Source organism: Dipodomys merriami, unplaced genomic scaffold (assembly GCF_024711535.1).
Source record: "Dipodomys merriami isolate MVZ:Mamm:240054 unplaced genomic scaffold, mDipMer1.0.p SCAF_2, whole genome shotgun sequence".
NCBI lineage: Eukaryota > Metazoa > Chordata > Mammalia > Rodentia > Heteromyidae > Dipodomys > Dipodomys merriami.
In genome coordinates this window covers 87,940,613-87,954,206 of record NW_027203381.1, presented here as the reverse complement: position 1 = coordinate 87,954,206, position 13,594 = coordinate 87,940,613, and the positions used below count along the sequence as shown (strand labels likewise).

General features: G+C 41.2%; 1 protein-coding gene across 7 annotated transcripts in view; it reads left to right on the top strand.

Annotated features, from left to right (window-relative positions):
* Nxpe3 (neurexophilin and PC-esterase domain family member 3) overlaps nt 1-12,734 on the top strand; it is a 35,738-nt gene extending 23,004 nt beyond the window's left edge. For all 7 annotated transcript variants that reach the window (XM_070030337.1, XM_070030343.1, XM_070030336.1 and 4 more), the window contains 2 exons: nt 5,996-6,202; nt 11,475-12,734. In XM_070030337.1, coding sequence (XP_069886438.1) covers nt 5,996-6,202; nt 11,475-12,025 — 758 coding nt within the window. In that variant the 3' untranslated portion in view covers nt 12,026-12,734. The remainder of the gene's footprint in view (nt 1-5,995; nt 6,203-11,474) is intronic.
* Nucleotides 12,735-13,594: the final 860 nt, after the last annotated feature.

Sequence of the window (13,594 nt, the reverse complement as noted above, 5' to 3'; positions counted from 1 at the left end):
CACACGTGTGTACATGCACACCACACACACACACACACACACACACACACACACACATCACTGGGTTGAACACCAGCTGTTTTCAATGTACATGCATCAGCAGCATCAGCATTACCAGGGTTTTTGCTAGACTTAAAAATTCCCAGGCCTCACCCCAGGTCTGACTGGTGGGGCCCAGTACTCTGTATTTTAGTAAACTTTCTATGTGATTCTGATCCATTGGTATAGAATGTTAATAGTAAAAGTCGCATGGACGTTTCTGTTCTGTCTTTGAAACACAGTCCTTAGATACCAAACCTCCTGAGTAGCTAGGATTACAGGTATGAGCCTGCAATTGCCCAGCAAGCAATAGTGATTATTTTAGTGATTTATAGAAAGAGAAGGGGGGCCATGTTAGATCCTTATGCAGGTGGCAGGCAAGAGCCTTTTAGTGGTTGTAAACCAGGTGGTGTTTTAAATCCCTTTAACCTTAGTTTTCTAATACACCTGGTTCAAGCAGTGTGTTACATGGATATTAGCCATATACCTGCGGTGAGTGCGTGAGAAGCAATGAGAGGAGTCTGTCCCCCTCAAGGGGGCAGACTCTCCCCAGTTCAGTTCCTTCTTTGTTACAAATTCAGTGTGACCGGATCTATACTTTTTTAAAATGAGAGCTCAGAAATCTTAATGTCTGTGTGTCTGTGTGTGTGACTCAGGCCCTGCACATTATCTGTAAGCTTTTTTGGTCAAGGCTACTGCGCTACCAGTTGAGCCAGCCATAGCTCCAGTAATGGCTTTTTTGGTGGTTAACTGGAGAGAAGATTCTCATAGACTTTCCTGCCTAGGCTAACTTTGAACCATGATCCTCAGATCTCAGCCTCCTAAGTAGCCAAGATTACAGTAGTAAGCCACTGATGCCCACCTAGAAATCTTAATTTTTAAATATGATCGTTTCAGATTTTAAAACATTGGCATCCAGTTTTTTACTTTGTTTTCTTCCCCCGTTACTGGAGCTTGACCTTGGCCTTGTATTCTAGGTGGGCCTGCTTGCACATGTCTGGTGCTGTATCACTGGAACCACACTTCAGTCCATCTTTTTTACTGGTTAATTGGAAATGGGGTCTCACAGACTTTTCTACCCAGGCTGGGCTGAATTGGGATCCATAGATTTCAGCCTTCTGAGTAGCTAGGATTACAGGCAGGAGCCACCAGTGCCCCACTCAATTCATAACTTTTGAAATATTGCCATCTAACATAAATTTTGTCTGTGGCCTGGATTCCAGCAGTGTACTTCCAGTCATAGCTCCACTGCGCACTGTGGCTTCCTGTTACGTGGTTGTCGTCATCATTGTCGTTCCCTGACCCCCTCCCTCCCCTCCCCTTCCCCCCCCCCACTCCTCCCCACCCCCCAGCTAGGCAAGTATTCTACCACTTGTTCTGTGCTGTGCCTTCCCCTCCTCTTGTTTCTGGCACTTGAGCTCAGGTCTTGGGCGCTGTCCCAGAGCTTTCGTGCTCAAGGCTAGTGCTCTACAGTTTGAGCCACAGCTGTACTTCTGGCTTGGCTTGGCTTTCTTTTTTCTCTTTTTTTTTCCCTTTCTTATAGATAAGAGCCTCACAGATTTTACTGTCTGGGATGACTTCAAACTCTGAACTTCACACCTCAGCCTCCTGAGAAGCTAGAATTACAAGAATGAGCCACTGGTGCCTGGAATCCTTTGCTTTAGTCTTTCTTTCTTTCTTTCTTTCTTTCTTTCTTTCTTTCTTTCTTTCTTTCTTTCTTTCTTTCTTTTTTTGTCATGGGGCTTGAACTGTCAACTTGGGCGCTGTCCCTCAGCTCTTCAGCTCAAGGCTAGTGCTCTATCACTTGAGCCATAGCACCACTTCCGTTTTTCTGGTGGTTTATTGGAGCTAAAAGTCTCACGGACTTTCCTGCCTGGGCTGGCTTTGAACCATGATCCTCAAATCTCAGCTTCCTGAGTAGCTAGGATTAAAGGCGTGAGCCACCAGTGCCTGGCTAGTTTTTTTTTTTTTTTTTCAGATAGGGTCTTATGCTAATTTTGCTGGTGCTAGTATTTAGCCTTGGTTGCAGATCTTGAATCAGATACATTATTAACTTTAGAGGACATATATGTGAAAGAAATATTAGTGGAAATAAGTATCTTGTAGCTGCCTGAATTTGTTTCAGCCTATAACCAAGATGTCTATAGGCATGGCATCCCTCACTAGTACCACACTTCAAACACCTGTCATGTCTGACATCCTCCAGACCTTGGTCCAACTACTGAATCTGCTTTGTGTTACTACAGCTGTGTCTAGCTTGCCCACCTTGAGATGTTTCTGGTGTCCTGTGGAGTAGGTAGTGGGAGGAATATTTACCTTTACCTGACAGCTCATTCAAGAACTGGTGGTTTGTGATGTATTATTCTTGTTAGAAGGAAAAAAGGTCAATAACTAGTGAATTCTTTTATAGATTTTTAGAGTAACAAAGTATTTAGTGAGTAGGAATAAAATCAGTTAGTTTTGGATAGAAAATAATTTTGTAACTAGTATATAAATGGAAAGCAGAGAAAGGCTTTGTATGTCAAGGGAATCAGCCAGTGTAGTTGAACTGAAGTTTGCAATAGTGACCAGGAGGGGGCACCCAAACACCTAACATTCTGTTTCTAGTTTTACTCACAAATTTTTAGTACTCACTAGATCTCATCTGTAGCAATGATTTCCACAATATTCTAATGATGAATTGATGTTTCTTTCATTATTTTAACATTTATTATATAAGATTTTTTTTTGTAAAGAGCAATAGTCCTCTTCCACTAACTTTTTTTAAACAACCTTAGATTGCTTGGAATCATATTAAAATAGGAATTGCTTTTGTCCCAATTGACCATAAGGAGTCAGTATGTGCATTTTACTTAAACAAAAAAGAGAGAGAAAAAAGAAAAAAAGTGCTATGATGAGGCATAGGGCATGCTTAAAGATGAGCACCTGGTTCCTGCCTGTAATCTCAACTACTGGAAGCCAAGATCAGGAGTTCAAGGCCAACTCAGGCAAAAACTCCAGACTCTACCTGAAAAATAAAGAAAAAAGAGATTGAGGGTGTGGCTCAAGTGGTAGAGGCATCTGCCTTTGAGTTAAATCTCAGTAATACAAAAAAAGGGAGGGCAGGAAATGAATGAATGACTGTCAAGTTCATTAATTTGTCTGCATTACCAATTTCTGGTAGTAAGTATAATTAACATTTGCGTGGAAACAGTAATTGTTTCCTGTGTGGTATATACTTTTCTTTTTAATATATGTTTGACACAAAATAGCTGAATCACCAAATCAGTAGTGGTAAAATTGTAACTGCACTAAATTACTAAATTTAATTTAGGTTTGACACCCAAAGTATTTTCTTGTTGACAGTCACTTTTTTTTAACCAGCAGAGGATTTTTATTTTGAATTCATATATAATTGTTTATATTTATGGACTACAGTATGACATTTTGATATTTGAATACAACGAGTAGTGACCAAATCATGTAATTGGCATAGTCATCATCTCTCAAGCATACAGCATTTCTTTGTATGGAGAACATTCAAATTCCTCTCTACTAACATTTTTGAAATATAACATTAATTTGACAGTCTTACTTAATTTTTATTCTAGTACATGTTTTTTTAGGCGCCAGGTGTCTTCTGCATAGCTCCGTATCTATGCAAGCTTGGCATACTGAAATAATGAGGGAATTTTTCAGCAAGGTGTAGTATCATCATGATAGAGTCACACTTAATGATAATATGTTGAGAATTCTTTTTTTCTTTTTTTCTGAGAGGGCTTCACATTTACTAAGGAGGAGTTCTGCCACTTGAGCAATACCCCTCACTTTTTAAGATAGCGTCTTGCTATATTATCCATGTTGGTCTTGGACTCTATTGCTCAAGTGATTCTCTCCTGCTCTCTCTCTCTCTCTCTCTCTCTCTCTCTCTCTCTCTGTCTCTTTCTCTCCTGCTCTCTCTCTCTCTCTTTCTCTGTCTGTCTGTCTGTCTCTCTGTCAGTTGAGGGGGCTTGAACTCAGGGCCTGGGCACTGTCCCTGAGCTCTTTTGTTCAAGGCTAGCAATCTACCACTTTGAGCCACAGCTCCACTTCTGGTTTTTGAGCGGTTGGCTAGAGATAAGACTCTCAGGAGGACTTTTCTGTCTTTGAAACTCCATCCTTAGTTCTCAGCCTTCTGAGTAGCTAGGATTTCAGACATGAGCCATTGGTGCTGGCTCAAGTGAATCTCTTGAGTAACTGGACTATAGTAGTAGGCTACTTCATCTGGCTTGGGAAATTGCTTTTGAATAAGCCAAATAAAGACTCTGTTTCCCCTCTACATTAATTTGAAAATCATCTTTGCCAAAATAAAGCTTTAAAAAAACACTATCTTCTGTACAAGACAATATGTTGAAAGTGGATTTTACAACTTTGGTGGGGGGGAGGGGAGGAGTCAGGGAAGTGAGGAAGAAAGGATGGTAGAAGAAAAAAAAGGAGTGGGTAACAATGTTCCAGAGGACATGAACTCATTACCTTACTCACGTAACTGTAACCCCTCTGTACAGTATCTTTACAATAAAAATATATTTAAAAAACTATCTTCTTTTCAAAACATTTGGGACCTGAATTTATAAAAAAATTAGTAGATATTTAAGAAAAATGATTTTAATATGCACTATAAAATAAGGCATTTTCTTTGAAATGGATAAAAACCCAAATTCATGTTTAACATGAATTTAAAAGGGATAATGTCAAGAAGTAAAATAACCCCAAAATAATCACCAATAGAGACTTAGCCGTATTTAAATTTTTGAGTATCTGTACTTCAAGTTGTGGTTTAACAGGTGACAAAAATGATTGGATTATGGTCATGGGTGAACTTTGGAGTACACAAAGACATGACATATAATGGTGGTTTCTTCAGGATTGTAGATTTGAATGATAGTTAGAAATGCATACTCAATTAATTGTTGCTACAAATAGGTATATATCTCCTTGTCCCAAAGCAAAAGGAATGGCTGACACCTAGGATTATTTATCAAGATGTGATCTAGCACAGTAGTTAAAAACCTGGGCTTCTAGAGAAGTTCTCCTGCTTGTGGCCAAGTTGTGTCTTCATCACCTAAATAATCTCTGGGACCTTAGTGAAGTTGTTCTGTAGGGCGAGACTTAATGTGTGATAATAGATTTCATGTGTGATTATATGTTTAGAATGAGATTTGATAAAGAATAAACTTGCAAGAAATATTAGCCATTACTATTTGTTTTGGAGCATGTATAATGTATTGTTTCTAGAGTGATATTTTCAACAAAAAGTGTTGACTTCCCTTGGAAAGGTGTCCTGGTATTAGTGTTATCATGTGTTGCTAGGCTACAGTAGTGAGTACATAATGCTGATAGTTTTTGATATTGCTTATTATGCACAGACACCTTCTGAACCTTTTGTATTGTGGAGAATAAACCTTTCCATGTCATTGGTTTATTTTCTATATTCAGGAGTGATTTTTTGAAACAAAAATAGAATCAAGAACTTACAGATTAAAACTTTTTAACAAACCAAGGAACATTGTCAATATTAGTACTCTAATGCCTTTGTAACATATGAAATTAAGTTGTTACCTGTTTTACAGATTTGTGGATGAAAATGGTTCTTCTGAAATAATGCTAGACAGATGCTTATACATTTCCTTGTTTTCTGCCTCCTTTATTTCTGACTTTGATTTTTTTTTAAAGTACATAATTAGAATGCTCGACTTCCTTCCTCTGTGTCCACCACCACCCTTAAAACCATTTCACATCTTCCCATTTTTGCACAAAAGAGAACCTATGTGTACTGGGGGAAACTCTGGGATTTCTTTGAGATGTGACAGCAGGAAATGTTACCATATGCTGAAAGGCTAGCAAATATTTGAGCATAACTGTATTTGTCGGAAAATTTTTTCATCTATTTTTGGAGGAGAATTTCAGCAATATATCTTTTCCCCCTTTTCCTTTTTAGAAATTAACAACTTAGAAGTATCTCAAGGCTCAGGATCCTTTCCTTCTGGGTATTATTACAAAGATCAGTGGAGGCCTAGAAACTTTAAAATGCGCCAGTTCAATGACCCTGACAACATTACAGAATGCTTACAAAGGAAAATGGTGTATTTATTTGGTGACTCAACAATCAGACAATGGTTTGAATACCTTACTACATTTGTTCCAGGTTGGTACTTTGCTTTTGTTTTATAAGTTATTTCCCATATGAATGAAATCAGATTTGAAATAAGCAGATTCACTCAATACCTGCTTGTCATATGCTGGTCAGCTAGTAAATACTTGGGCATAGTTGTAGGAAACTTTTTCATCTATTTTTGGTACTGGGGCTTGAACTCTGGGCCTGCAAGTTATCCCTTAGCTTTTTTGCTCAAGTCTAGTACTCTACCACTTGAGTCATAGCTCCACTGTGGCTTTTTGGTGGTTAATTGGAGATAAAGAGTCCTAATGGATTTTCCTGCCCACAATGGCTTTGAACCGAGAGCCTCAGACCTTAGACTCCTGAATCGTTGGTGTCTGCCTAAGGATTAGGTTCTTATCCAGATTCAGCCTACTGATTATCTGCCTGACTGTGGACAAGTTATTTCTTGTGTGTGTACGTGTGTGTGTACGTGTGTGTGTGTGTGTGTGTGTGTGTGTGTATGGGGGGAGGAGAGAGAAAGAAACAGAAATCAGAGAGAGAAATGAGAGAAAGAGAAAGAGTACATATGCATAGGCATTGGGTTTGTCATTCTCTGGTTTGGCTTTTTTTAATACCTGGTGCTCCACCACTTGAGCTATCTCTCCAGTCAAGCTTTTTGATGGCTAATTGGCAATAAAGTCTTGAAGATTCCCCAAATTGGCTTTGACCCATGACCCTCACATCTCAGCTTCCCAAGTAGCTAGGATTATAGATAGGAGCCACTGGCCGAGATCATCATTTACTTTTTAGTGCTTGCTTTCTCCACTGGTTAGATGAGACAGCTGGGCTGTGTTATCTAACAGGTGTCTTTCACTTCAAATAATCTGTGTTATGAAACAAAGGTGGACATATCCAGTATGTTTTTCTTCTGATTCTATTTGGTCTAACTCGGAGAAGCTTTTACTGGAAGGCAGTCGCCTTGTGGCAAAACCATCCATTGGGCCAACCATTGTGTTGACTCAGATAAAAGTAAAGCCTTATGTGGGTGTTTGAGCTTAATCAAATAATGAGCTGGGTGCAGTGTGACTCGAGCCTGTAATCCTAGCTACTTGGGAGATAGAGCTGGTGGATTATGGTTTGAGACTAATCCAGGCAAAAAAGAAGGTTGAGTGACTCCATCTCAGCTAATGGCTGGGAGTAGTGGTGCACACCTGTTCCTCCAGCTACAGGGCAAACACAAGATCTAAGTACAGTGGTGGCATCTCTAGCAACACAGAGAGTATCTCTGCCCAGGCTGGTCAGGCCTAAAGCAATGTAAAGGGGGCTGGAGGTGTGGTTCAAGGGGTAGAGTTTCAATCCCCAGTACGGAAAAAAAGAAAGAAAATGGTAGCTTGAGGTTTTATTCCATGTAAGTAGGGCTGGATGCTGAGTACTAGTGAAGGAAAACAAAGAAGAGAATATCGACAATTACAGTCTAACCTATCTCTTCAGTGCTGATTATAAACTCCCTGAGTGCTAAGGCTGTGGTGTCCACTCATCACTGCTGGCTTGTAGTACCAATGGTTGTGGGCACTGAACAGGTACATAGGAAATGTTCATGAAAGTTCATTGCCAACATTTACTTATTCTTTGTCATGCACTAATGGTGGGAATATTGAGAGAAATGAGACAGATTCTCTTCCCCCCATGGGAGCATAGATACAGAAAATATTTGAGCCTAAAAAATTGTGTCAGCATATATGAATCATAGAGACTAATGGGCTTCATCATGACATTTTCATATATGTATAGGAGTGCAGAGCTTTTAGGTGTTAGAATGGTCATGGCATCTTTGGAATATTTCAGAGGAGTTAAAAACGGAAGCACAGCTTAAATAGAGAGAGAGAGAAGGGCATTTTAGGTTGTGCTGCTACCTTTGTTATAGAAGTCCTCTTATAGAACTTCAAAGTGATTTTCCAACCAAAGGTAAATTGAAAGTTTAAAAAAGAAGAATTGCTTCTTTTGTTTGTTGCAAAAAGAAAAACTTACTCTTCTATCAAGAATTATAATTTAGATTGCTTTCTCTTTTATTAAGTAGTTGTCAGGTTACAATTCCATATATCAGTTATGAGTACAGTACATCTTGATCAGTGCCACCTCTTCCATTATTCTCCTTCATTATTTATATATTTATGCACCTTTGAATTTATCTTAATTTTGTTGGTTTACTTATTTATTTTGCCATTCCTGCCTGGGTTTTGAACTTGGGACCTAGACGCTATCTCTGAACTTTTTTTTGGGGGGGGGTCCAGTTGTGGGGCCTGAACTCTGGGCCTGGGCGCTGTCCCTCAGCTCTTCAGCTCAAGGCTAGCACTCTACTACTTGAGCCACAGTGCCACTTCTGGCCTTTTTCTTTTTGCTTATGTGGTGCTGAGGAATCGAACCCAGGGCCTCGAGCATGCAAGACAAGCGCTCTACCACTGAGCCACCTTCCCAGCCCCTCTCTGAACTTTTTTACTCAAAGCTAGCCTCTGCCACTCAAGCCACAGCTTTACTTCTAGCTTTTTAGTGGTTAGTTGGAGATAAGAATATCACGACTAGCCGGGCGCTGGTGGTTCATGCCTGTAATCCTAGCTACTCAGGAGGCTGAGATCTGAGGATCGCGGTTCAAAGCCAGCCCGGGCAGGAGAGACCGTGAGACTCCTATCTCCAATAAACCACCAGAAAAACGGAAGTGGCGCTGTAGCTCAAGTGGTAGAGGCTCGCCTTGAGCTGAAGAGCTGAGGGACAGCGCCCAGGCCCAGAGTTCAAGCCCCACGACCGACAAAAAAAAAAAAAAAAAAAAAAAAAAAGAATATCATGACTTTCCTCTCTACACTGGCTTTGAACTGCAATCCTCAGATCTCAGCCTCCTGAGTAGCCGATTACAGGAGTGAGCCCCTGGTGCCTGGAGCATGCAAGGCAAGCGCTCTACCACTTAGCCACCTTCCCAGCCACTGGCCTACTTTTTTGAAACAAACTTTTTTGTTATGTAGTCTAGCTTGGCCTTGAACCCTCAATCTTTCTGCTTCAGGCTCCCAAATGCTGGGATTTCAATTATATACCACCATCTTCTGCTTAAGAGTTTGTTTTTAATTAACAAATAATTGCATATGTTCATGGATACAATGTGGGTATTTTGATTTACATTAAAATATTGTGAAATCTTCCCATAATTACTACTTTTAGTAAGTCAATGAATTATCTACTGATTAATAGCTAATTATTATTTTACTAATTATTTAGTAAATAGGTAATTTACTAATTAACACCCTTCATTGTTACATATTAATTTGTAGTAAATTCACTCTTGGTGAAAGCAAGCACATATGTGCTTTTTTGTATTCTGGTACTGAGGCTTGAACTCAGGGCCTGGACCCTGCCTCAGCTTTTCTGCTTAACCTTGTTGGCACTCTATCACTTGAGCCATATCTCCACTTCTGGCTTTGTGGGAGTTAATGGAGATAAGAATTTCACAGATTTTTCTGCCAGGCCAGCTAGGAACCACCGTCCTCAGCTGTCAGCTTCCTGAGGCGTGATCCCAGCCCCTAGCTACAATATGTTCTTTTTAACTATACTCACCATGCTGTGCAGTAGCTCTGGAAAAAACGTAATCCTCCTGTCTCTTAAACCTACATATATGCTTTAATCAACTTCTCTCCAACTCACCACCCCTCTTTCCCAAAGCTCCTCAGCCTCTGGTGAGTTTCTGATTGCTAAGTGATAAATACTTGTAGGTACTACATAGCTAAGGTCATGAAGTATTTGTTTTTCTGTACCTGGCCCATTTCTTTCTTTTTTGGGGGGGGGTCCGGTCGTGGGGCCTGAACTCTGGGCCTGGGCACTGTCCCTCAGCTCTTCAGCTCAAGGCTAGCACTCTACCACTTGAGCCACAGCGCCACTTCCAGCTTTTTTCTTTTTGCTTATGTGGTGCTGAGGAATTGAATCCAGGGCCTCAGGCATGCAAGGCAAGCGCTCTACCACTGAGCCACCTTCCCAGCCCCTGGCCCATTTCTCTTAGAATAATGTCCTCCAGGTTCATCTGTGGTGCTCAGATAGGTATTTGATTTGTCATATGTTCTTTTAAACAGAAGTTGTAGCCCTAGATCTGGAAAACATTTAATCTGTTAAAAGAACCGAGTGAGGGACTGGGAAGGTGGCTCAGTGGTAGAGTGCTTGGCTTGCATGCATGAGGCCCTCAATATCGCATGAACAGAAAAAGCCGGAAGTGGCGGTGAGGCTCAAGTGGTAGAGTGCTAGCCTTGAGCTGAAGAGCTGAGGGACAGCGCCCAGACCCAGAGTTCAAGCCCCATGACCAACAAAACAAAACAAACAAATAAACAAAATAAAGTGAGCCAGGTGCCTGTGGCTCATTCCTATAATCTAAGCTACTCAGGAGGCTTAGATTTGAAGATTACAGTTTGAAGCCAGCCGGGACAAGAAAGCTGGTGAGACTCGTATTTCTAATTAGCTTAAAAAAGAAAAAAAAGCCAAAAGTTGTGCTGTGGCTCAAGTGCGAGTGGTAGCCATGAGCACAAAAACTCAGGGACAGTACCTAGGCCCTAAATTCAAGCTCCACAACCAGCATGGAGAGTAGATGCCACCTTGATTTTTTTTTTTTTCCTTCGTGTCAAATATGGCCTTGAATTAAGGCCTGGATTCTGTCCCTGAGCTTTTATGCTCATGTTAGCACTCTACCACTTTAAGCCATAGTACCACATCTGGTGTGTGTGTGTGTGTGTGTGTGTGTGTGTGTGTGTGTGTGTGTGTGTGTGTGTGTGTGTGTGTGTGTGTGTGTGTGTGTGTGTGTTTAATTGAAGAGTCTCGTGTGTGTGTGAGTGTGTGTGTGTGTGTGTGTTTAATTGAAGAGTCTCGTGTGTGTGTGAGTGTGTTTAATTGAAGAGTCTCATGTCCAGGCTGGCTTTGAACTGTGATCCTCATATCTTAGCCTCCTCAGTAGTTAGGATTATAGGTGTGAACCACTGGTACCCAGCTTGATTCTTAAATATTCAAGAATCAGAATCAGTGCAAATAGCAAGATTTTTTTGGCCTAAAAGGTAAATAGGCTGTTTTGTTCTTGAATCATAGCCATACCCATATATATATGTATATATCCATATTATTACTAATAATATTACTGATCATGATATGTTTATGGACTAATTTGAATATTGAGTATGCTAGATAAGCATGGAGCAGGGAACAATGAAAGAATATTACATTTGTATTATATATTTGTCATACTTTTATTACAAAGTTGTTCTTTGAATGTGTTTATCAGTTGGAAATTTCCTTGTTTCAGATTTAGTGGAGTTTAACTTGGGTAGTCCCAAGAATGTGGGTCCCTTCCTTGCAGTGGACCAGAAGCACAACATCTTACTCAAATACCGCTGCCATGGTCCACCTATCCGATTTACCACTGTCTTCAGCAACGAGCTCCACTATGTGGCAAATGAACTGAATGGGCTAGTGGGCGGGAAGAACACGGTGGTTGCCATATCCATATGGTCTCACTTTAGCACCTTCCCCTTGGAAGTATACATTCGAAGGCTCAGAAACATCCGTCGAGCGGTGGTCCAGCTCTTGGATCGAAGCCCTAAGACTGTGGTGGTTATCCGAACAGCTAATGCCCAAGAACTGGGGCCTGAGGTGAGCCTTTTCAACAGTGACTGGTACAACTTTCAGCTGGACACTGTGCTTCGGAGGATGTTCTCAGGGGTTGGAGTGTATCTTGTTGATGCCTGGGAGATGACTCTAGCCCATTATCTACCCCACAAGCTGCACCCAGATGAAGTCATTGTGAAGAACCAGCTGGACATGTTCTTATCTTTTGTGTGCCCTTTGGAGACTTAGCCTGCTCTCAGGGGGACTAAAGGAATCTCTCCAGTGACCTTCCAATAGCCTGCATTGTAGAAGGTTTGCTGGTGGCCCATTGTGAGATAGCTACTATAAATAAATATACAAAATTTTAAAAAGAGTATACTTTATCTAATGACTTGTATCGAACTCAGAAAATGCAGGCTACATTTATATCTACCTGTAGGATTCTCCCCCCGCAATCTTAGCCATGGTAGAACTCTTTATTAACAACATCTATACACTGAATTGCCCTTGCAACCAAAGATGCTAATGAGTGTATTGAACTGGTTAGGATTGAATGAGCTTCTCCGGTGAGTAGAGATTACTGTGCTAAAGCATGTAAGAAGTGTTCTGATGTAAGTGGAGGGGCCAACTTGTTCAGCAGTAGATGTGTGTAACTTACCTGGTAAAGGAAATAGAACGCATCTTTATGAATAGCTCAAGTAGTCTGTCTTGGGGAATGAACTAGAGAGGGCTTATAGTCCTGTGGACACTGAAGACTGCTGTGTTTCTGGAGTTCCTCTTGATTCACCTTTTCTGAATTACTTGAAAAAGCCAATGTGCTTGATTAGAATTTTATAGTGAGGATATTAATATTTTCTGCTTTATGTAGGACAGAAGCAAAAGGGAAACATGAAGTTAGTATGTGTAAAATCTGTGTGTGGATTGATCTTTGCATTGGATGATAATTATGATCCTTCCCTCCCTCCCTCCCTCCCTCCCTCCCTCCCTCCCTCCCTTCCTTCCTTCCTTCCCTCCTTCTTCTTTTGTGCTGGTCCTGGGGCTTGAACTCAAGGCCTGGGTACTATCCCTGAGTTTTTTTTGCTCAAGGCTAGCATTCAACTACTTGAGCCACAATCCCACTTCCAATTTTTTTGGTAGTTAATTGGAGAAAAGAGTCTCATGAACTTTTTTGCTTGGCTGGCTTTGAACTGCAATCCTTAGATCTCATCCTCTTGAATAGCTAGGATTACAGGTGTGAGCCATTGGAGCCTGCCTGCCTTCGTTCCTTCCTTCGTTCCTTCCTTCGTTCCTTTGTTCCTTCCTTCCTTCCTTCCTTCCTTCCTTCCTTCCTTCCTTCCTTCCTTCCTTCCTTCCTTCCTCTCTCCCTCCCTCCTCTCTCCTTTCTTTTTTCTTTCCCTCCCTCCTTCCTTTCCTTTCCTTTCTTCCTTGTGTCAGTCATGGGGCTTGAAATCTGGGCTTGGGTGCTCTTCAGCTCCTCAGCTCTTCAGCTCAAGGCTAGTGCTCTACCACAGCCCCCCTTCAGGTTTTCCGAGTGGTTTATTGGAGATAAGAGTCTCTCAGACTTTCCTGCATGGGCTGGCTTTGAACCGCTATCCTCAGATCTCAGCCTCCTGAGTAGCTAGGATTATAGGTGTGAGCCACTGGCCCCAGCTTCTTTTCTCTCCCCTTTTCCCTTCTTTTCCCTTTTCCCTTTCCTTTCCTTTCCTTTCCCTGTGCCAGTAGTGGGGCTTGAACTCAGGGCCTTGTGCTTTTGCTTAGCTTTTCCGTTCAGGGCTGGAGTTCTTCCACTCGAGCCCCACCATCACTTGCAGATGATTC